The 26971-nt window shown below is 41.7% G+C and overlaps 2 protein-coding genes and 2 long non-coding RNA genes across 10 annotated transcripts; 3 read left to right on the top strand and 1 right to left on the bottom strand.

Annotated features, from left to right (window-relative positions):
• The first annotated feature begins 688 nt into the window (after positions 1 to 688).
• LOC127925519 (adhesion G protein-coupled receptor E3-like) lies at positions 689 to 6409 on the top strand. The gene is made up of 9 exons (XM_052510477.1): positions 689 to 1308; positions 1422 to 2190; positions 2284 to 2415; positions 2923 to 3136; positions 3213 to 3375; positions 3845 to 3967; positions 4095 to 4261; positions 4404 to 4562; positions 5491 to 6409. The coding sequence occupies exons 4-9, from the start codon at positions 3086 to 3088 to the stop codon at positions 5659 to 5661; spliced, it is 834 nt and encodes a 277-aa protein (XP_052366437.1). The 5' UTR covers positions 689 to 1308; positions 1422 to 2190; positions 2284 to 2415; positions 2923 to 3085; the 3' UTR covers positions 5662 to 6409.
• On the bottom strand, positions 4356 to 24736 carry LOC127925526 (uncharacterized). The gene is made up of 3 exons (XR_008121169.1): positions 24077 to 24736; positions 12224 to 12344; positions 4356 to 4480 (listed from the first exon to the last, which is right to left on the bottom strand). It is a non-coding gene; the product is annotated as an uncharacterized LOC127925526 (long non-coding RNA).
• Positions 6402 to 25682, top strand: LOC118378484 (adhesion G protein-coupled receptor E5-like). Of its 6 annotated transcripts, none has more exons than XM_052510466.1 (10): positions 6402 to 6438; positions 21030 to 21119; positions 21569 to 21700; positions 21959 to 21996; positions 22115 to 22231; positions 22365 to 22527; positions 23312 to 23434; positions 23572 to 23738; positions 23879 to 24043; positions 25002 to 25682. In XM_052510466.1, the coding sequence occupies exons 1-10, from the start codon at positions 6417 to 6419 to the stop codon at positions 25158 to 25160; spliced, it is 1176 nt and encodes a 391-aa protein (XP_052366426.1). In that variant the 5' UTR covers positions 6402 to 6416; the 3' UTR covers positions 25161 to 25682. The 6 variants fall into 6 exon arrangements, with proteins under 6 accessions (XP_052366426.1, XP_052366433.1, XP_035621381.2 ...); XM_052510473.1 differs by lacking the exon at positions 6402 to 6438 and adding an exon at positions 6628 to 6652; XM_035765488.2 differs by lacking the exon at positions 6402 to 6438 and adding an exon at positions 6800 to 6845.
• LOC118378529 (uncharacterized) lies at positions 8072 to 12264 on the top strand. Of its 2 annotated transcripts, none has more exons than XR_004824449.2 (6): positions 8072 to 8247; positions 8693 to 8825; positions 8954 to 9048; positions 9174 to 9209; positions 9325 to 11996; positions 12147 to 12264. It is a non-coding gene; the product is annotated as an uncharacterized LOC118378529 (long non-coding RNA). The 2 variants fall into 2 exon arrangements; XR_004824448.2 differs by having other exon boundaries at positions 8918 to 9048.
• Positions 25683 to 26971: the final 1289 nt, after the last annotated feature.

The raw sequence follows: 26971 nt of genomic DNA, 5'->3' as shown, positions 1-26971 counted from the left end.
ATGTCATCTGTGGAGTCACAAATGTTGTCATATTTAGAAAAACATATTTGACCACTTGTGTTTGCAAAGTATAAAATATGTTTGTAAAAATGTGAAGGCTTAACCAGAAAACCCATTTTTTTATTTGCTAATCATCATTTGTTTTGAGAGTGGTGATATTTCTGGGATCTTTTATTTCAGCTCATGAAACATAGGACCAACACTTTACATGTTGCGTTCATATTTTTGTTTACTGTACATAACAACATAATGGTAATCATTTATTAGAATGGTAAATCTCTATTGATAAACTGGGTAAATCAACCAAGATATAGCCTAGGCCTAGTCATAATTCAGGTGAATGCATATTCAATAGTGTTATTGAGCATGTTTTGGCTGATATCATGAGGCTACAGATGACAAACAATCTGTTTCCCTTCCATTTGGGACTTATTTTATTATACTGATCAACGATATTTGCATAAAAAGACACAACCTCTTCTTTTATGAAAGCGCACGTTGTCTCGTTAAGAGCTAATGACGTCATTCACACACAGGATGGCGGGATGGAGACAGGTTTTTTGTTTTTACTGTATTTTTTACAGTCTATGCGTGGAACATGGTGTCTGACAGTGAAAGTGATAAGAATTGTAACGGAAGTATATTTCCAGGGTTGGGGTCAATGAGGAGATGGAAGGAAGTAGGTTACAAGTTTGAATCCGAGGAAGCTGGCAACAATGAGGGAGACGATGTGTCGAGGAAGATTGGTGTCGAGTTCATAAGAATGAGCTGTACTCCAGTAGCTCTGGAGATGAACTAGAAGAGAAGGAGGATGAATTACCTGAGGTGGCAGGTGAAGTGAAGGTCTCAGAGTAAATGGAACGGTATAAAAAACATGGTTTTCATGGGTTTGATAATATTCCATTCAGTCCTTTCCATCCATTACACTCCATTTCAACAAACCCAACCTTCATTTATGTTGTGATGCAGTATTCACGACCACAATCTCACAAAACTCAGTTAAAGACGGACTTTATGACAAATGATCCTATTTACACTTGGGAGTCAATTTTGACACTGAAGAGTACGTTTTGGACTCATATAGATGCTACATAGGCTGTTTTCTAAATGAGAAGTTGGTTTTTAGGGGCGGTTGCTTTTTAAAGAGAAAGATGTTGCTAGATAAGATGAGCTATTCATACTTCACTGTGCTTACTATATGCGTGATGTTACCAAATCATTACTTAGAATTAAAGCCAAGCTGGCATTTGACATTAACTCATTGCTTGTCAGAGAGCATGGGAGCAATTCTATTTCTCCTGATTCTGGGTCGGTAAATGTTCAGCTTTTTATTTGACCAACATATTATCACTGAGTCTGTTTAAAAGATATATATTATATGTATGTGTGCAGTTCAACCTTTCTTTTGTGTCTTCATTTAGCGCTTCTCAAGGACTATGGTCATGGAGCGCCACAGGAAGGTGGGGCTGAAGCTAAGGGGGTTTTGTTTTATGCTATTTGTGACGATGATGAAGACTGAACGTGAAGGTTTTAGACTTAATGTTTGTAAATGATTGTATTGTTAAGTTGATCAGTAATATTCACCTATATCAGTATTTTATACTTGGCTCATTTGTTCATTCTCCAGCATTAACCAGACCTTGCTCAAGAACATTAAAACCATCCACTTTAAGGGGGGTCTTTATTCAGAAAATATGTATTTATTTTGACGTAAATATGATCTCTGTCAGAACTTTAAACATTATTTTCCTCTGATGTATAGAGCTTTGAATCAATACTCTTATGGATACCTTGAGTTTGAGAGTGAATCGTATGTAAGCAGGACTAGCCAAAACCAGTGCTTTTAAATGGCCATGTAACGACATTACGCCTGTCATAACATTCTTTTGTATATGTGGTGTCATTTAGATATCGACAAGTGTAGTAACAACTCGCTCATCTGTGGGGACAATTCAGCTTGCTTCAACACTATCATGTGCTTTCACCCATGGAATTAGCTGTTAGGAGGTCAAAGGTCAAGGGGGTGGGATGACCTGAAATATTCTGCTTTTACAAAATGTTATGCTGTTTTCAAATTAAACACAATTACCTTGCTCCTGTTACAGCTTTTAAAATTAATGAATTTTTTAGGTAATACTGTGTGTGTTTCTCTGGGTTTAATGACTAATGGTGGCACTCAACAATGCTTGGGTAAGAATTCTGTGTCTTTAGTATCATTCTTATAATCAGACACTCTCACCCTCATCTCTCCATCTGATCCTCACCACACACTTTCTCTTTCAGACATAGACAAGTGTGTTGGGATCCCAGATATTTGTGGGAAATGGGGAACCTGTCGTAATCAGGGTTGTAGCTACCTGTGCACGTGTCCCAGTGGATTTAGGAACTCTGGCAACGGACAAACTCTGTGTGTAGGTGAGAGAAACACAATTCTTCTTGAGTCTTCTGACTGTCCCATCCACTGCTGTGTTATTTTGACTGACCCATAATATTCTGTTTCAACTGGTATTTACTCCTTGTGCAACAGGCTTCACTGTGCCTGCTTTATTGTCCCTGGCTCAAACTAAAGATCCTCTGATTAACAAACACACATAACTGTCTGCTTGACAACACATTAGCCAGATGCGCCATCGAAAAGGTACCATTTTGGTGATGAAGGTGGAAACATTTTAAACTCTCTTACACTTGGACTCAACATTATTTAGATATCAACGAGTGTATAGAAATTCTCCCCGTCTGTGGAGACAATTGAACCTGCGTCAACACCGCAGGCTGTTTAAAACTGTGTCTTCCTGGGTTTAGATTAGAGCCTGAGAATATCACTGGTAAAATGTTTGTGTGTGACGTCCTTTCTTGTCATCCCACACTTTCAACATCTCTCCCTTAATTCCTCATCTCTTTCTTTCTCTCTTCCTCTTTCAGACATTGACGAGTGTAATACAGACGGAGTATGTGGAAATGTGGGCATCTGTCAAAACCTGATTGGTAGTTACTGGTGCCAGTGTCCTGCTGGATTTACTAACTACCAGGCTTTGATAGTTTATTGTCTCTGTTGAGAAACAACTGTTTGGTGTTGAGCAACTCTATGTTGCCTGGACTGACAAGACTGCTGCCAACTGGAGATGTGCTTTTGACAGTAAGTCACCACACAGATACACACATGCAAACGCACACACACACGCGTACAAAACCCTCATGTGTCTCTTCTCTAGTTACTGGTTAATACCACTGATGTTGTTCAACTGGGCCTCCAGTCCAATGGTCACATTAGCAGCAGTGAAGTGACTAAGTTACTGAGAACGATTGAAATCTCTATCAGACTGATCGCTCCACTGTTGACAGAGAACGTGACCAGGATAGAGACCAACCACACAGGTAATATAAACACACTGAGCACATATTAACAATGAGGCGGCAGGTAGCCTAACGGACGTTGGAACAGTAACCAGAAGGTTGCTGAATCGAATCCCCGAGCTGACAAGATAAAAATCTGTCGTTCTGCCCCTGAGCAAGGAAGTTAACCCATTGTTCCATGGGCGACAAAGACGTGGATGCCGATTTAAGGCAGCTGCCCGCACCTCTCCGATTCAGAAGGGTTGGGTTAAATGCAGAAGATACAATTCAGTTGAAAACATTTAGTTGGACCACTGACTAGGTATCACGCTTTCCCATTTACTTACTACTTCACAGGTACTGCAATCAGAGCACCATACTGACCATAAACGGAGCACTAACGAGCAACATTACATTGTGTCAACTTAAAATATAATTAATGCAATACTGTGTTCTTTCAGTAATGGTGATTTCTGCTCTGTGTTGATTTTGTCAATATGTTGAAAAACAGAGGTTGAGATTATGGTGAGAAGAGACAAGACTTCACCTGAAGGACCAGTCAGCCTGACCAATGAGAACACTCAACTTGACACCACCTGGGAGACGGTGGTTGGAGATTACCAGAATTACCCAGGTAGCCACAGTCCTACAGTACCAATCATCTGCTCCAAATATTATTAAAGGCACACATTGAGATATTGTGAGTTGTATATGTTTTTGTATTAGGCCTTATGTTTTCTTGTGTTGTTTTTTATGTGCAGGGTTTGCGTATGTTGTTCTGCTCAGCTATAGGAATCTGGATAGTCTGAAGGACAACATTTCTCATCAGAGCCAGCAGCTCATGTCCAGTGCTGCGACAGTTTCCGTTAGCAACTCCAACACAACATACCTGCCCCAACAGGTTAATCTCACCTTCCATCACCTGCAGGTAACACTTGTCTCTACTTAATAGTTTCTGACTATCAGTAAAACATGTTTTTCATTGATATATTTTCCATTAAGTCATATTTTTTCCTGAATTTACTGAGTCTAAATGGAATTGACCCCAACCCATATACACTGTGTCCTAGTCCAGTGATGTTGACCCCACCTGTGTTTATTGGTCGGATGAGAATGGACCGGGGGTGTGGTCTGGGAGGGGTTGCACCTTAGTGATGTCAAACTCCACCCACACTGTGTGCTCCTGCAACCATCTCAGCACATTTGCTGTGCTGAACGAAATGCAACAGGTAAAGGTGATGAGAACACTAACCAGTTTTCCATCCAACCTTTTTATGCGAGTAAAGTACATGTCATGACAGGCCTGATGAAAACTTTCTAAATGTCAAGAAAACAAAATAATCTAGACAAGGTGGGATTGTGTCGATAAAAATAATTATGCAAGACATGTTGGTGGAAACGCTTTTAAGGCCAAATATTGATATAATAACCATGATATGGAAGTAAACTTGGAGACACACTATGACGTGTGTGGTCCTCCCACTATGACTTGTCGGGAAAGCATGTTGTTTATTAGGCAACAGATTAAATATGTTTATGTTGAACTTCACAGGGTGGTGAATGTGCATGGTGATGAGTTTGATGCTGCTTTCAAATAGCGCTGTGGGCTTAAGGGCACGTTTCAATACCGGAGTGGGCACATTTGCTATAAAGCGCAAAAAAATAATTGTGAGAAAACCCTCAGTAGAGTCGAAAATGCCATGTAAAACCCATTTAACTTGTATTTTATATTCGGTACATGGACATTTTACCGCAAAGGGTATTTTTATCTGCACTATGTCATCAAGCACAGCCTTTTATCCGCAACAAGTCAATGTGATGGAAACACCTCTCTGGTGGGAAAATGCACATATTGTTTTAATGCTGATTTTAGAATATTCCCATGTAAATCTGTTGCCAAATGGATGAAAACTTACTGTAGCTAGTTTAGCACATCTGAAGAGGGAGAAAATATATTCCCAGATATGTGTGTCAGAGACTATCTTTGGCTCATCTGGAAATGTTCATGTTTTAAACTACTAAATGTAAGTGTTTGATTCATTTGTCACATTATTTAGGGGAGTTTGATACTTGTTGAGTGCTTAAGTTAAGTGCTGTTGTTTGATATGTTCATACTGTCTAGATGGTGTGTGTCTGATGTTTATTCCTCTTCGGCAGGGAAGCGGGCAGCTGTCGTTGGTGATGTGGGTGGGTGTTTTTGTGGCACTGACCTGTGTGTTCCTGTCCCTGATCACCACCCTGTGGTGTCGCTTTGTCAGCCGCAAACGCCGTGGAGGACGCCGTGGAGGACACCGGCTGCAACAGGATGTACAGCTACATAGAAAATAAGACATGGATTTGAACTATTTGTGTTATAAGAAAAGCTTTACTTGGAATTAATTTGTAACATTGTCTCTTGGCTTGCAAGGACATCCAAATGCCAGCTATTCTTTTTTTAAGTAGTATGAAAATGTATCAAAAAAAGAAAAATATAAGAACACAACTTTATGTTAATAGATATAGAATATCTCATGTGTAGAACTGTTATCAGTTCTGAAGTGTAACAGATGAGCTCTCATCTCTATGGCAACATACATAAGTCATTTCAGTCTCATAAACATGGTTTGTAATTTGTAGAGATGAGAATACAATGCTGCATTTGTCCAGTATTATGCCACTTGGTTGTTGTTGTAACTGAGTTATTTTAAGTGAAAGTAATATTTTTCCTGTTAATCAACCTACCATTTGAGCTAACATAAATCTAGATAATGTAGCCTTTCAATGTATTAGGATGCTTCGACTGTGGAAGGAGATTTCTTCAGGAAAATTATTGATTTCATGGACAAATAGTCCCACCACCACTTCAAGAAAAAACCCAGAAACCCTCTTAATTTGTGTAATCACAAAGACACACTAAATGTTAAGCATTCAAACCCCTTCCCCGTCTATGCTGATAGAGCAAGTGAGAATGTGAAAGTTAAGGGAAATGCTGCTGCAGTAACTTTTAAAATTTGCATAAAAGTCAGACATCTTCAAAAGAAATCAAGAGCAAGACATTTTAAAAAGAAAAGAAAAAGATAAGTAGCCTTGCTTCAGAGTGAAATATGGATTCGAAGTCTGCTTTTGGTAAGGCAGCTGGGTTATGTGGCCCTGTTGATAAGAGTCTATACTGTGCATGTTGGTGTTTTAGATCAATGTCTCCTCTTATGTCTGATCTTGGAGATAGACCCTCTACACTAGAGTCTAATTCAGGGATGGAACTCCTGGACGTGGTCAACGCAAAACTAGACAAATTAACCTGATGTGAATTGCGATGCAAATGGTCTTCTCATGCCACACAGTCAGTTCCTCTTTGTTTTCTACTTAAAATAATACTCCGTTGCTAGTTATGGGGAAATATTTTTACTTCCCTGCGCTAACCACATGCGTGAGGTTACCAAATGATTCTTTAGAACTAAAACCAAGCTGACATGTACCATTAACTCACCAGCTGTCAGAGGTCATGGAAGCCATTCTATTTCTACTGATTGTGGGTCGGTCAATTTTCTACTTTTTATTTGACCAACACATCGTCATTGAAATGTCCTTGTTTTTGAAAGAAAAGCACATTTTTCGGCCATTAAAATAACATCAAATTGATCAGTAATACATTGTAGACATTGTTCATGTTGTAAAAGACTATTGTAGCTGGAAACGGCTTATTTTTAATGGAATATCAACATAGGCGTATAGAGGCACATTATCAGCAACCACCATTCCTGTGTTGCAATGGCACGTTGTGTTAGCTAATCCAGGTTTATAATTTTAAAAGGCTAATTGTTCAATTTCTCACATGGAATAGCCTTAATTTCTCAGAACAAGAATAGACTGACACGTTTCCGAAGAAAGTTCTTTGTTTCTGCTCATTTTCAGCCTGTAATCGAACTCACAAATGCTGACACTCCAGAAACACAACTAGTCTAATGGCGGCCAGTTTTATTGCTTCTTTAATCAGGACAACAGTTTTCAGCTGTGTTAACATACTTGCAAAAGAAACGACAGTCTATCAGTACTTTAAGACATGAAGGTCAGTCAATGTGGAACATTTCTAGAACTTTGAAAGTTTCTTCAAGTGCAGTTGCAAAAACCATCAAGCGCTATGATGAAACTGGCTCTCATTAGGACTGCCACAGGAAAGGAAGACCCAGAGTTACCTCTGCTGCAGAGGATAAGTTCATTAGAGTTACCACCCTCAGAAATTGCAGCCCGAATAAATGCTTCAGAGAGTTCAAGTAACAGACACATCTCAACATTAACTGTTCAGATGAGACTGCATGAATCAGGCCTTCATGGTCGAATTGCTGCAAAGAAACCACTACTAAAGGACACCAATAAGAGGAAGAGACTTGATTGGGCTAAGAAACACGAGCAATGGTCATTAGACCGGTGAAAATCTGTCCTTTGGTCTGATGAGTCCAAATTTGAGATTTATGGTTCCAACCGCCGTGTCTTTGTGAGACGCAGAGCAGGTGAACGGATGATCTCCACATGTGTCGTTCCCACCGTGAAGCATGGAGGAGGAGGTATGATGGTGTGGAAGTGCTTTGCTGGTGACACTGTCAGTGATTTATGTAGAATTCAAGGCACAATTAAACAGCATGGCTACCACAGCATTCTGCAGCAATACACCATCCCATCTGGTATGTGCTTAGTGGGACTATCATTTGTTTTTCAACAGGACAATGACCCAAAAACAAACCTCCAGGCTGTGTAAGGGCTATTTGACCAAGAAGGAGAGTGATGGAGTGCTGCATCAGATGACCTGGCCTCCACAATCACCTGACCTCAACCCAATTGAGATGGTTTAGGATGAGTTGGACCGCAGAGTGAAGGAAAGCAGTCAACAAGTGGTCAGCATATGTGGGAACTCCAAGACTGCCAGAAAAAACATTCCAGGTAAAGCTGGTTGAGAGAATGCCAAGAGTGTGCAAAGCTGTCATCGAGGCAAATGGTGGCTACTTTATAATGTCCAGAATTAAACAGACCCTGTTTAGGAACGTTCAACACTATGTACTGTTTAGTAGTGGGATGTTTTTTCGGAAGATAATCTAGTATTTCTAAATTCACCTCTCATCTCCCTCATGTAGATATAATGTGTGCTTAAATGAGAAGAACATCTGTAGGCTATTCAACTTGTATCAACACCGTTGAAAGCTATTACTGTCAATGCTATTCTGTCTTCAGATCGCTTGGCTTTGAATCATGTGGTGGTCAATATAATCTTATTGAAAGTGTGACTGTGTTAACGTGTGAGGGATTATCACCCTCTCTTTGTCAAAAAGCAATCTTTAATCGTTCCATCTCCACTACTTTTCCCTTTACCACTCCCTTTCTCTATCAGACATAGATGAGTGTGTTGAGAACCAACATTTTTTGTGGGGAATGGAGAATCGATCTCAATCAGCTGGTCAGCTACCTGTACAAGTGTCACACAGGATTCAGTCGCTATGGCAACAGACAAACTCAGTGTGCAGGTGAGAGACACATTTCTTCTTGGGTGCTGTTGTATTGGGTTTAGTCTAAATACTCTTATAGTGGCTACCTTTTGTCTGTCTTCCATGTACAGGCTGACTACTGAACCACCATAACATTCCTTGTCAAGTTTTATTTACCCAGGCCAAAACCTGAATGGCAGTTACTGGTGCCAGTGTCCTGCTGGATTTACTAACTTTAGCAAAACCCAAACTGAGTGTGTAGGTGAGAGTCAAGCACCATTCCACCAGTTGTCCATGATGTACTCCTTTATCATGCACAGCTATGTACATAGTGTACTGTAGAAGGGTATTGAGATAACACTGTATGTCTCCATGCTTTTACTTTAGAGCTTCTGTGACCAGCATGAAACACAGCCTGGACAGGTAAAGCTTTACTTTAGAATTATTACATTATTCATTGAGAAAATTGTATTTTTCCTTGATCTAGAATTGTTTTATGCATTTCCCCACTAATGCACATGCCCCCCCTCCCTCCCAGACTCTACCATGCTTTGATAGTTTATTTTCTCTGTTGAGAAACAACTGTTTGGTGTTGAGCAACTCTACGTTTTCTGGACCTACAAGATCGCTGCCATCTGGAGATATGCTTTTGTCAGTAAGTCAACACACATGCAAACGCACACACACACTAGAGGTCTACCGATTAATCGGAATGGCTGATTAATCAGGGCCGATTTCAAGTTTTCATAACAATCGGAAATCGGTATTTTTTGGACACCGATTTTTTTACACCTTTATTTATCGTTATTTAACTAGGCAAGTCAGTTAAGTACACATTGTTATTTTCAATGATGGCCTAGGAACGGTGGGTTAACTGCCTTGTTCAGGGGCAGAACTACAGATTTTTACCTTGTCAGCTCGGGGATTCAATCTTGCAAACTTACAGTTAACTAGTCCAACACTCTAACCACCTGATTACATTGCACTCCACGAGGAGACTGTGTGTTACACGAATGCAGTAAGAAGCCACGGTAAGTTGCTAGCTAGCATCAAACTTATCATATAAAAAACAATCAATCAATCACAATCACTAGTTAACTACACATGGTTGATGATATTACTAGTTTATCTAGCGTGTCCTGCGTTACATATAATCGATGCAGTGCGTATTCGTGAAAAAGGACTGTCTTGCTCCAATGTGTACCTAAACATAAACATCAATGCCTTTCTTAAAATCAATACACAAGTATATATTTTTAAACCCGCATATGTAGTTAATATTGCCTGCTAACCTGGCTCGTTGCGAAGTCTGTGAAAACTATTTCTTCCTAACAAAGACAGTCAACTTCGCCAAACGGGGGAGGATTTAACAAAAGCGCATTTGCAAAAAAAGCACAATCGTTGCACGAATGTACCTAACCATAAACATCAAAGCCTTTCTTAAAATCAATACACAGAAGTATACATTTTTAAACCTGCATATTTAGCTGAAAGATATCCAGGCTAGCAGGCAATATTAACCAGGTGAAATTGTGTCACTTCTCTTGCGTTCATTACACGCAGAGTCAGTGTATATGCAACAGTTTGGGCCGCCTAATTATCAGAATTTTACGTAATTATGACATAACATTGAAGGTTGTGCAATGTAACAGGAATATTTAGACTTATGGATGCCACCCGTTAGATAAAATACGGAACAGTTCTGTATTTCACTGAAAGAATAAACGTCTTGTTTTCGAGATGATAGTTCCCGGATTCGACCATATTAATGACCTAAGGCTCGTATTTCTGTGTGTTATTATGTTATAATTAAGTCTATGATTTGATAGAGCAGTCTGACTGAGCGATGGTAGGCACCAGCAGGCTCGTAGCATTCATTCAAACAGCACTTTCGTGCGTTTTGCCAGCAGCTCGTTACTGTGCTTCAAGCATTGAGCTGTTTATGACTTCAAGCCTAACAACTCCCGAGATTAGGCTGGTGTAACCAATGTGAAATGGCTAGCTAGTTAGCAGGTTGCCGCTAATAGCGTTTCAAACGTCACTCGCTCTGAGACTTGGAGTAGTTGTTTCCCTTTCTCTGCATGGGTAACGCTGCTTCGAGGGTGGCTGTTGTTGATGTGTTGCTGGTTCGAGCCCGAGTAGGGACGAGGAGAGGGACTTAAGCTATACTGTTACACTGGCAATACTAAAGTGCCTATAAGAACATCCAATAGTCAAAGGTATATGAAATACAAATGGTATAGAGAGAAATTGTCCTATAATTCCTATAATAACTACAACCTAAAACTTCTTACCTGGGAATATTGAATACTCCTGTTAAAATAAACCACCAGCTTTCATATGTTCTGAGCAAGGAATTTAAAAGTTACCTTTTTTACATGGCACATATTGCACTTTTACTTTCTTCTCCAACACTTTTTTTTTGCATTATTTAAACCAAATTGAACATGTTTCATTTTTTTTAGGCTAAATGGATTTTTATTGATGTATTATATTAAGTTAAAATAAGTGTTTATTCAGTATTGTTGTAATTGTCATAATTACAAATACATGTTTTTTTTTTAAATCGGACGACTAATCAGTATCGGCTTTTTTGGTCCTCCAATAATCGGTATCGGCATTGAAAAATCATAATCGGCCGACCTCTAGCACACACGTACAAATCCCTTATGTCGCTCTTCTCTTTTACTGGATAATACCACTGATGTTGTTCAACTGGGCCTCCAGTCCAATGGTCACCGTAGTAGCAGTGAAGTGACTAAGTTACTGAGAACGATTGAAATCTCTATCAGACTGATCGCTCCACTGTTGACAGAGAACGTGACCAGGATAGAGACCAACCACACAGGTAATATAAACACACTGAGCACATGCTGACCACATATTTACAATGGGTCGGCAGGTAGCCTAGTGGTGAGAATGTTGAACCAGTAACCAGAAGTTTGCTGGATCCAATCCCCGAGCTGACACGGTAAAAATCTGTCATTCTGCCCCTGAGCAAGGCAGTTAACCCATTGTTCCATGGGCGACAAAGACGTGGATGTCGATTTAAGACAGCTGCCCACACCTCTCTGATTCAGAGGGGTTGGGTTAAATGCGGAAGACACAATTCAGTTCACAAGAGCCAGCAGCTCATGTCCGGTGTCCGTTAGCAACTCCAACACAACATACCTGCCACAACAGGTTCATCTCACCTTCAATCACCTGCAGGTAACACTTGTCTCTAATTAATAGTCTATGACTGTCAGTAAAATATGTTTATATGTTTTTCATTGACATGTTTTACAATAAGTCACGTTTTTTCCTAAATTGACTGAGTGGTAATGGAATTGACCCCAACCCATATACACTGTGTCCTAGTCCAGTGATGTTGACCCCACCTGTGTTTATTGGTCGGATGAGAATGGACCGGGGGTGTGGTCTGGGCGGGGTTGCACCTTAGTGATTTCGAACTCCACCCACACTGTGTGCTCCTGCAACCATCTCAGCACATTCGCTCTGCTGAAGGGAATCCATCAGGGACAGGTAAAGAGAACACTAACCTGTTTTTCATCTCACCTTTTTATGCAAGTAAAGTACATGTCGTTTAAAAAATGTCATGACAGGCCTGATGGAAACAGAAAATGTTTTGGAAAACTTTCTAATTGTCAAGAAAACAAAATACGCTAGACAAGGTGGGATCTTTTTGTGTCAGTAAAAATATGTATGCAAGAAATGTTGGTGGAAACGCTTTTAAGGCCAAATATTGATATAATAACCATGATATGGAAGTAAACTTGGAGACACACTATGACGTGTGTGGTCCTCCCACTATGACTTGTCGGGAAAGCATGTTGTTTATTAGGCAACAGACTAAGTATGTTTATGTTGAACGTCACAGGGTGGTGAATGAGTGATGAGTTTGATACTGCTTTCAAATAGCGCTGTGGGCTTAAGGGCACGTGACAAAACTGGAGTGCGCACACTTGCTATATAAAGCTTTTTTTGTTTGTTGAGAAAACCATCAGTAGTATTGAAAATGCAATGTAAACCCATGTACATTTATTTTTTATTCGGTACATGTTAATTTAACCGCAAAGGGTATTTTATGTGCACTATGTCATCACGTACAGGCTTTTATTTGTAACAAATCATTTTGATGGAATCACCTCTGATGGGAAAATGAAAATGTTGTTTTAATGCAGATTTTTAGAGTATTCCCATGTACATCTTTCACAAATTGGCTGGAAACCTAGCTAGTGTAGCACATCTGATGGGGGTGAAAACATATTCCAGGATATCTGTGTCAGAGACTTCCTTTGGTTCCTCTGGAAAGGAACCTCTTGATTCTACCCATCCCGTATCCGGGATCGTGAATACAGCCTCAGGCTCATTACCATAACGCAACGTTAACGATTTCTAAAAATTAAATAAATAGGCCTGCTCTCAAGCTTAGCCTTTTCTTAACAACACTGTCATCTCAGATTTTCAAAATATGCTTTTGAACCATAGAAAATCAAGCATTTGTGTAAGAGTTTTGAAAGCTATTGTAGCATTTAGCACGCAACATTTTCACAAAAACCAGAAAACCAATCAAATAAAATAATTTACCTTTGAAGAACTTCAAATGTTTTCAATGAGGAGACTCTCAGTTACATAGCAAATGTCCAGTTTTTCCTGAAAGATTCTTTGTGTAGGAGAAATCACTCCGTTTTGTACATCACATTTGGCTACCGAAACGAACCGAAAATTCAGTCACCAAAACGTCAAACTTTTTTCCAAATTAACTCCATAATATCGACCGAAACATGGCAAATGTTGTTTAGAATCAATCCTCAAGGTGTTTTTTCACATATCTCTTCATTGATATGCCGTTCGTGGAAGCCTGCTTTCGTCTCAGAATCCCATGGAAAAATACCAGCAGCTGAGTTTTGCGCACCAATTTCCACGCAGGACACCAGGCGTACACCTGGCAAATGTAGCCTCTTATGGTCAATCTTCCAATGATATGCCTACAAATACGTCACAATGCTGCAGACACCTTGGGGAAACGATAGATAGGGCAGGCTCATTCCTGTCGCATTCACAGCCATATAAAGAGACAATGAAAAACAGAGCCTCAAAAATCCTGCTCATTTCCTGGTTGCAGTTTCATCTTGGTTTTGCCTGAAGCTTCTGTTCTGGGGCACTCGCAGACAATATCTTTGCAGTTCTGGAAACGTCAGAGTGTTTTCTTTCCAAAGCTATCAATTCCATTCATAGGCGAGCATCTTTTTGTGACAAAATATTGCGCTTAAAACGGGCACGTCTTTTTATCCAATAATGAAATAGCGCCCCCCTAGCTTCAACTGGTTAATGTTTTAAACTGCTAAATGTGTTTGATGCATTTGTCACATTATTTAGGAGAGTTTGATGCTTGTTGAGTGCTTAAGTTAAGTGCTGTTGTTTGATATGTTCATACTGTCTAGATAGTGTGTGTCTGATGCTTGTTATTCCTCATTGGCAGGGAAGCGGGCAGCTGTCGTTGGTGATGTGGGTGGGTGTTTTTGTGGCACTGACCTGTGTGTTCCTGTCCCTGATCACCACCCTGTGGTGTCGCTTTGTCAGCCGCAAACGCCGTGGAGGACACCGGCTGCAACAGGATGTACAGCTACATAGAAAATGAGACATGGATTTGAACTATTTGTGTTATAAGAAAAGCTTTAATTGGAATCCATTTGAAAATATTGTCTCTTGGCTTGCAAAGACATCCAATTGCCAGAATTTGTATTTATTTAAGTAAGTTTAAAAATGTACCAAACAAACAAAAACACAACTTTTTATGAATAGATTTTGCATCTATAGAAATCAGTTCTGGACTGTAATAGATGAGTGAAGTACATCGAAAAAATCAAGAGAAAACTGCAAGACTCAATAGAGGACAAAACAAGGAACAAACCAAAAAAGACAGGCTTTTGAAAAAGTATTTATTCATAAAATTGTACAGTTATCTTAGCTAGCTGAATTGCTAGCAGAATTGTTTACTTGTTGCTAAGCAGTTGCTAGGGACTCTCCTGGAAGAAGCTAGCTAGCTTACAAAGAATAACAACAAAAAATATCTAGTTAACAGAAGAAAGGAAGACAAAATAAGGACAAAAGAAGGACAGAAGAAAAAGGAAAAGAAAGAGGACAACAAAGTGAAACAGTCAGCACTTCTATTGCAACTTCGTATTTCGTCGTCCTAACGTAGTCTACACTGCTATCTGCCCAGCAGCTACCCAGCTAGCAAACGTCCACCGTCTACCGAATAGCAGCACTGTAGAAACTATTACACTCAACTGAACGACTTGATTAGTGTAGTGTTAGCTAGCTACATAGTTGTCTTTGCTGTCTTCGTATCCAAGATAATTGTGTAGTTTAGAGCGTGTAGTCTTAGAGTGATTATCTTAATTTACCGAGGTTAGCTAGCCAGCTATTTGTCGTCCTTAACGTAGGAGACACTGCTAGCCAACGTCTACTGAATAGAACTTCCGCACTCAACAACCCGGTCGCATTCCGCTTCGCTCCACAGGTAGTATCACATTTTCATTTCATTTCATTACAGCACAACGGTTTGATTTGTTTGATCGTAGCTAGCTACATAGCTAGCTACATAGCCGTCTGTGTATCAAAGATAATTGTGTAGTCTAGAGCGATTTTCTAGGTTAGCTAGCCAGCTATTGTCGTTCTTTTAACGCAACGTAACGTAATCAACACTGCTAGCTAGCCAGCTAGCCCCCGAATAGCAGCACTGTAGAAACTATTACACTCAACGGAACGACTTGATTAGTGTAGTGTCAACAACGCAGCCACTGCCAGCTAGCCTACAAAGTCAACAACGCAGCCACTGCCAGCTAGCCTACTTCAGCAGTACTGTATCATTTTAATCATTTTAGTCAATAAGATTCTTGCGTAGCCTCTTCTGTAGCCTGTCAACTATGTGTCTGTCTATCCCTGTTCTCTCCTCTCTGCACAGACCATACAAACGCTCCACACCGCGTGGCCGCGGCCACCCTAATCTGGTGGTCCCAGCGCGCACGACCCGCGTGGAGTTCCAGGTCTCTGGTAGCCTCTGGAACTGCCGATCTGCGGCCAACAAGGCAGAGTTCATCTCAGCCTATGCCTCCCTCCAGTCCCTCGACTTCTTGGCACTGACGGAAACATGGATCACCACAGATAACACTGCTACTCCTACTGCTCTCTCTTCGTCCGCCCACGTGTTCTCGCACACCCCGAGAGCTTCTGGTCAGCGGGGTGGTGGCACCGGGATCCTCATCTCTCCCAAGTGGTCATTCTCTCTTTCTCCCCTTACCCATCTGTCTATCGCCTCCTTTGAATTTCATGCTGTCACAGTTACCAGCCCTTTCAAGCTTAACATCCTTATCATTTATCGCCCTCCAGGTCCCCTCGGAGAGTTCATCAATGAGCTTGATGCCTTGATAAGCTCCTTTCCTGAGGACGGCTCACCTCTCACAGTTCTGGGCGACTTTAACCTCCCCACGTCTACCTTTGACTCATTCCTCTCTGCCTCCTTCTTTCCACTCCTCCCCTCTTTTGACCTCACCCTCTCACCTTCCCCCCCTACTCACAAGGCAGGCAATACGCTCGACCTCATCTTTACTAGGTGCTGTTCTTCCACTAACCTCATTGCAACTCCCCTCCAAGTCTCCGACCACTACCTTGTATCCTTTTCCCTCTCGCTCTCATCCAACACTTCCCACACTGCCCCTACTCGGATGGTATCGCGCCGTCCCAACCTTCGCTCTCTCTCCCCCGCTACTCTCTCCTCTTCCATCCTATCATCTCTTCCCTCTGCTCAAACCTTCTCCAACCTATCTCCTGATTCTGCCTCCTCAACCCTCCTCTCCTGCCTTTCTGCATCCTTTGACTCTCTATGTCCCCTATCCTCCAGGCCGGCTCGGTCCTCCCCTCCCGCTCCGTGGCTCGACGACTCATTGCGAGCTCACAGAACAAGGCTCCGGGCAGCCGAGCGGAAATGGAGGAAAACTCGCCTCCCTGCGGACCTGGCATCCTTTCACTCCCTCCTCTCTACATTTTCCTCCTCTGTCTCTGCTGCTAAAGCCACTTTCTACCACTCTAAATTCCAAGCATCTGCCTCTAACCCTAGGAAGCTCTTTGCCACCTTCTCCTCCCTCCTGAATCCTCCTCCCCCCCCCCTCCTCCCTCTCTGCAGATGACTTCGTCAACCATTTTGAAAAGAAGGTCGACGACATCCGATCCTCGTTTGCTAAGTCAAACGACACCGCTGGTTCTGCTCACACTGCCCTACCCTGTGCTCTGACCTCTTTCTCCCTCTCTCTCCAGATGAAATCTCGCGTCTTGTGACGGCTGGCCGCCCAACAACCTGCCCGCTTGACCCTATCCCCTCCTCTCTTCTCCAGACCATTTCCGGAGACCTTCTCCCTTACCTCACCTCGCTCATCAACTCATCCCTGACCGCTGGCTACGTCCCTTCCGTCTTCAAGAGAGCGAGAGTTGCACCCCTTCTGAAAAAACCTACACTCGATCCCTCCGATGTCATCAATTACAGACCAGTATCCCTTCTTTCTTTTCTCTCCAAAACTCTTGAACGTGCCGTCCTTGGCCAGCTCTCCCGCTATCTCTCTCAGAATGACCTTCTTGATCCAAATCAGTCAGGTTTCAAGACTAGTCATTCAACTGAGACTGCTCTTCTCTGTATCACGGAGGCGCTCCGCACTGCTAAAGCTAACTCTCTCTCCTCTGCTCTCATCCTTCTAGACCTATCGGCTGCCTTCGATACTGTGAACCATCAGATCCTCCTCTCCACCCTCTCCGAGTTGGGCATCTCCGGCGCGGCCCACGCTTGGATTGCGTCCTACCTGACAGGTCGCTCCTATCAGGTGGCGTGGCGAGAATCTGTCTCCTCACCACGCGCTCTCACCACTGGTGTCCCCCAGGGCTCGGTTCTAGGCCCTCTCCTATTCTCGCTATACACCAAGTCACTTGGCTCTGTCATAACCTCACATGGTCTCTCCTATCATTGCTATGCAGACGACACACAATTAATCTTCTCCTTTCCACCTTCTGATGACCAGGTGGCGAATCACATCTCTGCATGTCTGGCAGACATATCAGTGTGGATGACGGATCACCTCAAGCTGAACCTCGGCAAGACGGAGCTGCTCTTCCTCCCGGGGAAGGACTGCCCGTTCCATGATCTCGCCATCACGGTTGACAACTCCATTGTGTCCTCCTCCCAGAGCGCTAAGAACCTTGGCGTGATCCTGGACAACACCCTGTCGTTCTCAACTAACATCAAGGCGGTGGCCCGTTCCTGTAGGTTCATGCTCTACAACATCCGCAGAGTACGACCCTGCCTCACACAGGAAGCGGCGCAGGTCCTAATCCAGGCACTTGTCATCTCCCGTCTGGATTACTGCAACTCGCTGTTGGCTGGGCTCCCTGCCTGTGCCATTAAACCCCTACAACTCATCCAGAACGCTGCAGCCCGTCTGGTGTTCAACCTTCCCAAGTTCTCTCACGTCACCCTGCTCCTCCGCTCTCTCCACTGGCTTCCAGTTGAAGCTCGCATCCGCTACAAGACCATGGTGCTTGCCTACGGAGCTGTGAGGGGAACGGCACCTCAGTACCTCCAGGCTCTGATCAGGCCCTACACCCAAACAAGGGCACTGCGTTCATCCACCTCTGGCCTGCTCGCCTCCCTACCACTGAGGAAGTACAGTTCCCGCTCAGCCCAGTCAAAACTGTTCGCTGCTCTGGCCCCCAATGGTGGAACAAACTCCCCACGACGCCAGGACAGCGGAGTCAATCACCACCTTCCGGAGACACCTGAAACCCCACCTCTTTAAAGGAATACCTAGGATAGGATAAAGTAATCCTTCTCACCCCCTTAAAAGATTTAGATGCACTATTGTAAAGTGGCTGTTCCACTGGATGTCATAAGGTGAATGCACCAATTTGTAAGTCGCTCTGGATAAGAGCGTCTGCTAAATGACTTAAATGTAATGAGCTCTCATCTCTATGACAACATAAGTAATTTCAGTCTCATAAACATGGTTTGTAATTTGTAGAGATGAGAATAGTGGTAAATCCACTCAACGCTGCATTTGACCAGTATTTGTTATTTATTTTACCTTTATTTAACTAGGCAAGTCGGCCTAAGAACTGTGGTCAACTGCCTGTTTAGGGGCAGAACGACAGATTTGTACCTTGTCAGCTCGGGGATTTGAACTTGCAACCTTTCAGTTACAAGTCCAACACTGTAACCCCTAGGCTACTCTGCTGCCTCTTTTTTACATTTTTATTTTATGCCACTTGGTTGTTGTTGTAACTGACTTATTTGAAGTGAAAGTAATATTTTTCCTGTTTATTTTACAGTGCTTGAGAAGGTATTTAAATCCACAAATCATCTTGCTATTATATCCTTCATTCTGACATAAATGTCTAAATATGAGCTGTCCGTTTTGTAAAAAAAAGTACAATGAATTTGATACTTGCTCACCCAAGACATAGTTTTTTTTGCCTCTGATTAGGCCTAGGCCTTTATAACTGCCCACATGGTGTAAACACTTCCAAACGGACTTAAAGGCCCAGTGCAGTCAAGAACATGATTTCCTGAGTTTGATGTATATTTAAACACTTTGAGGTTGGAATAAGACTGTGAAATTGTGGACATTATGATAATGCCCTTTTAGTGTAAGAGCTGTTTGAAAATGTCAGCCTGTTTAGGTAGGATGGAGTTTTGGCTTGCTGGTGACATCACCAGGCAGTAAATTAGTCAATAGACTAATAAGAAAGAGCGTTCCAAACCTGGGCTGTAATCATACAAATCCCCCATCCCCCCCAAAATAAGCTTTTTGGTTTTAGTTGAAGGTTAGGCAGGCATATGGTTAGCCATGTGTTTAAGTTTAGGGTTAGGATTCAAATGACATTTTAATTAAGAAGAGACATTTTAGAAATAAGCTGTAGTAACTAGTGACGACAAGTGCACAGAGAGAAATAGCTTTGTCAAGAAAACTTAGCGTTTTGTGTCAGCCAGACTAGAGAAATGTATGTCTGCCCTAAAACTTACCGTTGATCATCATGAATGAACATAGTGTGAGTGATATTAATATTGTAAATCTAATGTCTCCCTCCATTTGATCATAGTTGCTTCTTCATTTTCCAACAGGCTGTTTATCACACAAATGCATTTGCCATCATTATCATGACTTTGACATCTCTCATTCTCAATAGCTCTTGAAACTTCTCTCTTCATTGGTTTATCAACCTACCTTTTGAGCTAACATAAATCTAGATAATGTAGCCTTTCAATATATTGGGATGCTTCGGCTATGGAAGGAGAATTTGTCAGGAAAATTATTGATTTCATGGACAAATAGTCCCACCACCACTTCAAGAAAACCCCAGAAACGCTCTTCATTTGTGTAATCACAAAGACACACTAAATGTTAAGCATTGAAACCCCTTTCCCTTCAATGCTGATAGAGCAAGTGAGAATGTGAAAGTTACGGGAAATGCTGATAGAGCAAGTGAGAATGTGAAAGTTACGGGAAATGCTGATAGAGCAAGTGAGAATGTGAAAGTTACGGGAAATGCTGTTGCAGTAACTTGTAAAATTTGCATAAAGGTCAGACATCTTCAAAAGAAATCAAGAGCAAGACATTTTGAAAAGAAAAGAAAAAGTTGCCTTGCTTCAGAGTGAAATATGGATTCGAAGTCTGCTTTTGGTAAGGCAGCTGGTTTATGTGGCCCTGTTGATAAGAGTCTATACTGTGCATGTTGGTGTTTTAGATCAATGTTGTCCTCTTATGTCTGATCTTGGAGATAGACCCTCTACACTAGAGTCTAATTCAGGGATGGAACTCCTGGACGTGATCTACGCAAAACTAGACAAATTAACCTGATGTGAATTGCGATGCAAATGGTCTTCTCATGCCACACAGTCAGTTCCTCTTTGTTTTCTACTTAAAATAATACTCCGTTGCTAGTTATGGGGAAATATTTTTACTTCCCTGCGCTAACCACATCCGTGAGGTCTCCAAATGATTCTTTAGAACTAAAACCAAGCTGACATGTACCATTAACTCACCAGCTGTCAGACATCATGGGAGTCATTCTATTTCTACTGATTGTGGGTCGGTCAATTTTCTGCTTTTTATTTGACCAACACATCCACAAGTCTGTTTAAAATATTTAACATATGCACGTGTGCAGTTCAACTTTCCTTTTGTCTTCATTTAGCGCTACTCAAGGACCCAGGAGCAAGAGTTACTAGATGTGCGAATGGCTTTACTCAACCGAATTCCAAACCAGAGTTTCTGAATTGTATTGGTAATGATGGAGAATATGGTTATAATTTCCTGCGTAGTATTTTGCTTTCGGAATGTGCTTTGATCAGTAATGTTGACCTCTGATAATCCACAGCATTAAACAGACCCTGTTTAGGAACATTCAACACTATGTACTGTTTAGTAGTGGGATGTTTTTTCTGAAGATAATCTAGTCTTTCTAAATTCACCTCTTATCTCCCTCATGTAGATATAAATGAGTGCTTAAATGAGAAGAACATCTGTAAAAGCTATTCAACATGCATCAACACCGTTGGATACAACTACTATATCAATGCTATTCTGTCTTCAGATGTGGTGGTCAATACAGTCTTATTGAAAGTGTGACTGTGTTAACGTGTGAGGGATTATCACCCTCTCTTTGTCAACATACAATCTATAATCATCTTTCCATCTCCACTACTTCCCTTTACCACTCTCTTTCTCTATCAGACATAGATGAGTGTGTTGAGAACCAACATTTTTGTGGGGAACAGGGAATCTGTGTCAATCAGCTGGGCAGCTACCTGTGCAAGTGTCCCACAGGATTCAGTAACTACGGCAACAGACAAATTCAGTGTGCAGGTGAGAGACACATTTCCTCTTGGGTGCTGTTGTATTGGGTTTTGTCTAAATACTCTTATAGTGGCTACCTTTTGTCTGTCTTCCATGTACTGGCTGACTACTGAAGCACCATAAAAGTCTATGTCAGGTTTTATACTGTACATAGTGTACATACACCTGTTGTCCATGATGTACTCCTTTATTATGCACAGGTCTATACACAGTGTACTGTAGAAGGGTATTGAGATAACACTGTATGTCTCCATGTTTTTACATTAGAACTTAATTGTGACCAGTATGAAACACAGCCTGGACAGGTAAAGCTTTACTTTAGAATTATTACATTATTAATTGGGAAAAGGGTATTTTTCCATGATCTCGAAATGTTGTATGCATTTTCCCACTAATGCACATGCCCCCCCTCCTCCCTCCCAGACTCTACCAGGCTTTGATAGTTTATTGTCTCTGTTGAAAAACAACTGTTTGGTGTTGAGCAACTCTACGTTGTCTGGACCGACAAGACTGCTGCCAACTGGAGATGTGCTTTTGACAGTAAGTCACCACACAGAAACACACATGCAAACACAAGAGGTCGGCCGATGAATCGGTATCAGTATTGGCGTTGAAAAATCATAATCGGTCGACCTCTAACACACACGTACAAAACCCTTATGTCTCTCTCTAGTTACTGGTTAATACCACTGATGTTGTTCAACTGGGCCTCCAGTCCAATGGTCACCGTAGTAGCAGTGAAGTGACTAAGTTACTGAGGATGATTGAAATCTCATTCAGACTGATCGCTCCACTGCTGACAGAGAACGTGACCCGGATAGAGACCAACCATACCGGTAACATAAACACACTGAGCGCACGCTGACCACATATTTACCATTTCCTGACCACCTCGCAGGTACCTTTATTGAACACGATGGGAGACAGAGAGCTGGTTTCAAGCGCAGGGCGCAGCAGGTGTTTATTTGTAAGGGATCACAGAAGGTGGCAAATAGTTGGGTCCAGTGGCAGGCAGAAGGTCTTACACAAAAAAATCAAAAAAGGCAACAAACAGTACAGGCAGGGAAAAGACTAGTAACGTCCGGGAGATCAGGCAATAGGTTGATAAGAGGAAATCCCAAAGGCTAAAGTACAGGCAGGGAATAGACAAAAGGCATCGTTAGTTTTTGGCTGCCTCACTATCATACACAGGAGGATTAAATTACAGATGCAAAAACAGAGCTCCTAATAGAAGTGTATCACAAAACAAACACCTCACAATGATGAGGTGCAAAGAACTGAACTAAATTGTGCGTGATAATGACATACAGGTGTGTGAACAGGTGATCAGAATTCAGGTGATTGGGATCTGGAGATTGAGCTGCGTTCAGGGGATCTATGTGTTTGAGAGTGTGAGCTGGAAAGTGAGCTGCATTCAGGGGATTTTCGTGTTTGAGAGTGTGAGTTGGAAGCAGACGTTACAGTACCACAGGAAGACCACAATCTGAGCACCATACTGACCATAAACCGAGCACTAACAAGCACATTACATTGTGTCAACTTAAAATATAATTAATGCAATACTGTGTTCTTTCAGTAATGGTGATTTCTGCTCTGTGTTGATTTTGTCAATAAAAACAGAGGTTGAGATTATGGTGAGGAGAGACAAGATTCCACCTAAAGGACCAGTCAGCCTGACCAATGAGAACACTCAACTTGACACCACCTGGGAGACGGTGGTTGGAGATTACCAGAATTACCCAGGTAGCCACAGTCCTACAGTACCATTCATCTGCTCAAAATATTACTAAAGACATACATTGATGGATTCACTTGGGATATTGTTGTACATGTTCTTGTATCAGGCCTTATGTTTTCTTGTATTGTTTTTTTATGTGCAGGGTTTGCGTATGTTGTTCTGCTCAGCTATAGGAATCTGGATAGTCTGAAGGACAACACTTCTCATCAGAGCCAGCAGCTCATGTCCAGTGCTGCGACAGTTTCCGTTAGCAACTCCAATACAACATACCTGCCCCAACAGGTTAATCTCACCTTCCATCACCTGCAGGTAACACTTGTCTCTACTTAATAGTTTCTGACTATCAGTAAAACATGTTTTACTGATATATTTTTCATGAAGTCACATTCTTTCCTGAATTTACTGAGTCTAAATGGAATTGACCCCAACCCATATACACTGTGTCCTAGTCCAGTGATGTTGACCCCACCTGTGTTTATTGGTCGGATGAGAATGGACCGGGGGTGTGGTCTGGGAGGGGTTGCACCTTAGTGATTTCGAACTCCACCCACACTGTGTGCTCCTGCAACCATCTCAGCACATTCGCTCTGCTGAAGGGAATCCATCAGGGACAGGTAAAGAGAACACTAACCTGTTTTCCATCTCACCTTTTTATGCGAGTAAAGTACATGTCGTTTAAAAAATGTCATGACAGGCCTGATGGAAACAGAAAATGTTTTGGAAAACTTTCTAATTGTCAAGAAAACAAAATACGGTAGACAAGGTGGGATCTTTTTGTGTCAGTAAAAATATGTATGCAAGACATGTTGGTGGAAACGCTTTTAAGGCCAAATATTGATATAATAACCATGATATGGAAGTAAACTTGGAGACACACTATGACGTGTGTGGTCCTGCCACTATGACTTGTCGGGAAAGCATGTTGTTTATTAGGCAACAGATTAAATATGTTTATGTTGAACTTCACAGGGTGGGGAATGTGCATGGTGATGAGTTTGATGCTGCTTTCAAATAGCGCTGTGGGCTTAAGCGCTCGTGACAATACCGGAGTGGGCACATTTGCTATAAAGTTCAACAAATAATTGTGAGAAAACCCTCAGTAGAGTTGAAAATGCCATGTAAACCCATTTAACTTGTATTTTTTTTCGGTACATGGAAATTTTACTGCAAAGGGTATTTTTATCTGCACTAATGTCATCAAGCACAGCCTTTTATCCGCAACAAGTCAATGTGATGGAAACACCTCTCTGGTGGGAAAATGCACATATTGTTTTAATGCTGATTTTAGAATATTCCCATGTAAATCTGTTGCCAAATGGATGAAAACTTACTGTAGCTAGTGTAGCACATCTGAAGAGGGAGAAAATATATTCCCAGATATGCGTGTCAGAGACTATCTTTGGCTCATCTTCAAATGTTCATGTTTTAAACTACTAAATGTAAGTGTTTGATTCATTTGTCACATTATTTAGGGGAGTTTGATACTTGTTGAGTGCTTAAGTTAAGTGCTGTTGTTTGATATGTTCATACTGTCTAGATGGTGTGTGTCTGATGTTTATTCCTCTTCGGCAGGGAAGCGGGCAGCTGTCGTTGGTGATGTGGGTGGGTGTTTTTGTGGCACTGACCTGTGTGTTCCTGTCCCTGATCACCACCCTGTGGTGTCGCTTTGTCAGCCGCAAACGCGGTGGAGGACACCGGCTGCAACAGGATGTACAGCTACATAGAAAATAAGACATGGATTTGAACTATTTGTGTTATAAGAAAAGCTTTACTTGGAATTAATTTGGAACATTGTCTCTTGGCTTGCAAGGACATCCACATGCCAGCATTTTTTTTTTAAATTAAGTATTATAAAAATGTATCAGAAAAAACAAAAATATAAGAACACAACTTTATATTAATAGATATACAATATCTCATGTATAGAACTCTTATTAGTTCTAGACTGTAGCATATGAGCTCTTATAGCATATGTAGCATATGTCAAAATACATACGTCATTTTAGGCTCACGAGTTTTACTTATAATTTGTGGCATGAATTTTCCTAGAATAGTGGTATATCCACCCAACGCTGCATTTGTCAAGTATTAAGCCACTTTGTTGTCGTTGTAACTATTTTCTGAGAGCTAATCAAGTGAAAATAATATTGGGCCCTGTCATTCAATCATCTTGCAATATTTTGCTCCAATCTGATTCAAATATCTAAATACAATTGGTCCCTTTCTTCAGCAATAAAGCTATACCATACTGAACGTACAATGTATTTTACCATTGCTCTCCCAAAACATATATTTTTTTGCCTGCCCACATGTTGTAAAGACTTCCAAACACCCAAACTGACTTAAACCAGAAAGTGCCCTAACAAGAGCCAATGAAATACAACAACCCTCCAGACAAAGTGGACTGTGATTGTTCAAAATCACGATCCCTGTGCCTTCCTGCTAGCCACCGCTGGTTGATGGCCTTAGTGCTGGCACGCAGTTTGCGCAGACGCAGTTGTTGCAGCCTCCGCTGCAGGGCTTTGGGGAGCTTGCCTCCCTTGGATGGGATCTCCTTCAGCCTCTTCTTGGGGGGGTTTGTGAGGCGGAAGTCACAGATGGTGGGGTAGTGGTTGTACATCACACGGCAGGTATGTGTGGAAGTGTTATAGCCCTCGGTACTCACCGTGACCTCGTACTCACCCGGGTTCAGCAGGCGCCAGTATTCCCCGTCAGGTACTACAGTAGGGGCAGGACACAAAATGGCTACTGGTAAGTGGTTGGCTTCTTTGGCCTACTAATTTCATAACATATTCCTGTAGTGCCATCTAGGGGCAATATGACAGCATAATTTATAAGTTTTCTTGTATCATTTACTGACATAACATTTTTTGCATGTGAGGAGGGAGGGAGCCCATCTGATCTAATATGGTGTTCTATGGCATCCACGTTCTATTATAGCATCCTCAATGACAGACTCTGTGTATTTGTCTCTGATTACACCCTTGCGTCCTCTATGGACCTTCAATACAAAGCAAAAATATAGAGTTAGGATCAACAACACCATCGTGTTGTGTTTACCTGCACTAGATACTATTGATGGACAAACCTGCTCCATGTAGACCGGTAAAGACTCTTTGTTGTTCTCCCACTTGATGGGCAGCTCACTGGCATGAGGGAACTTATCACAGGACAACTCCACTGTTACAGTGGACAGCTCCACAGTTACACACTAACACGAGAGAAGAAGCTGTGGTGATTGCTCTGCTCTTTATCAGCTCCGTGCACTCTATCCAATCATACACTCTTAGAGAAAAGGGTTCCAAAAGGGTTCTTGCGGTGTCCCCATAAGAGGACCCTTTTAGGTTCCAGGTTGAACACTTTTGGATTCCATGTAGAACCCTCTGTGAAAAGGGTTCTACACGGAACCCAACAGGGTTCTTCTTTCTACCTGGAACCAAAAGGGTTCTATCTAGAACCAAAAAGGGTTGTCGTGTCTGTGACTGTCATTAAATGTGAAAACTGTTATTTTATCAAATCAATTCTCTATGTGTAATTATTAT

The sequence above is a fragment of the Oncorhynchus keta genome, chromosome 4 (genome assembly GCF_023373465.1).
Source record: "Oncorhynchus keta strain PuntledgeMale-10-30-2019 chromosome 4, Oket_V2, whole genome shotgun sequence".
NCBI lineage: Eukaryota > Metazoa > Chordata > Actinopteri > Salmoniformes > Salmonidae > Oncorhynchus > Oncorhynchus keta.
The sequence above is the reverse complement of the archived record's forward strand: the minus strand, read 5'-3'. Positions and strand labels throughout refer to the sequence as shown.

Bases quoted from the DNA above. Each gene is read 5' to 3' on its own strand.
- LOC127925519 (XM_052510477.1), top strand. From the start codon at position 3,086: ATGTTGCCTGGACTGACAAGACTGCTGCCAACTGGAGATGTGCTTTTG. The intron at 3,137-3,212 runs GTAAGTCACCAC...TCTCTTCTCTAG, and splicing joins CTGGAGATGTGCTTTTGACA to TTACTGGTTAATACCACTGA. The intron at 3,968-4,094 runs GTAGCCACAGTC...TTTTATGTGCAG, and splicing joins AGATTACCAGAATTACCCAG to GGTTTGCGTATGTTGTTCTG.
- LOC118378484 (XM_035765488.2), top strand. From the start codon at position 6,815: ATGGAAGCCATTCTATTTCTACTGATTGTGG. The intron at 21,120-21,568 runs GTAATGATGGAG...TTTCTCTATCAG, and splicing joins AGAGTTTCTGAATTGTATTG to ACATAGATGAGTGTGTTGAG. The intron at 22,528-23,311 runs GTAACATAAACA...CAATAAAAACAG, and splicing joins GATAGAGACCAACCATACCG to AGGTTGAGATTATGGTGAGG.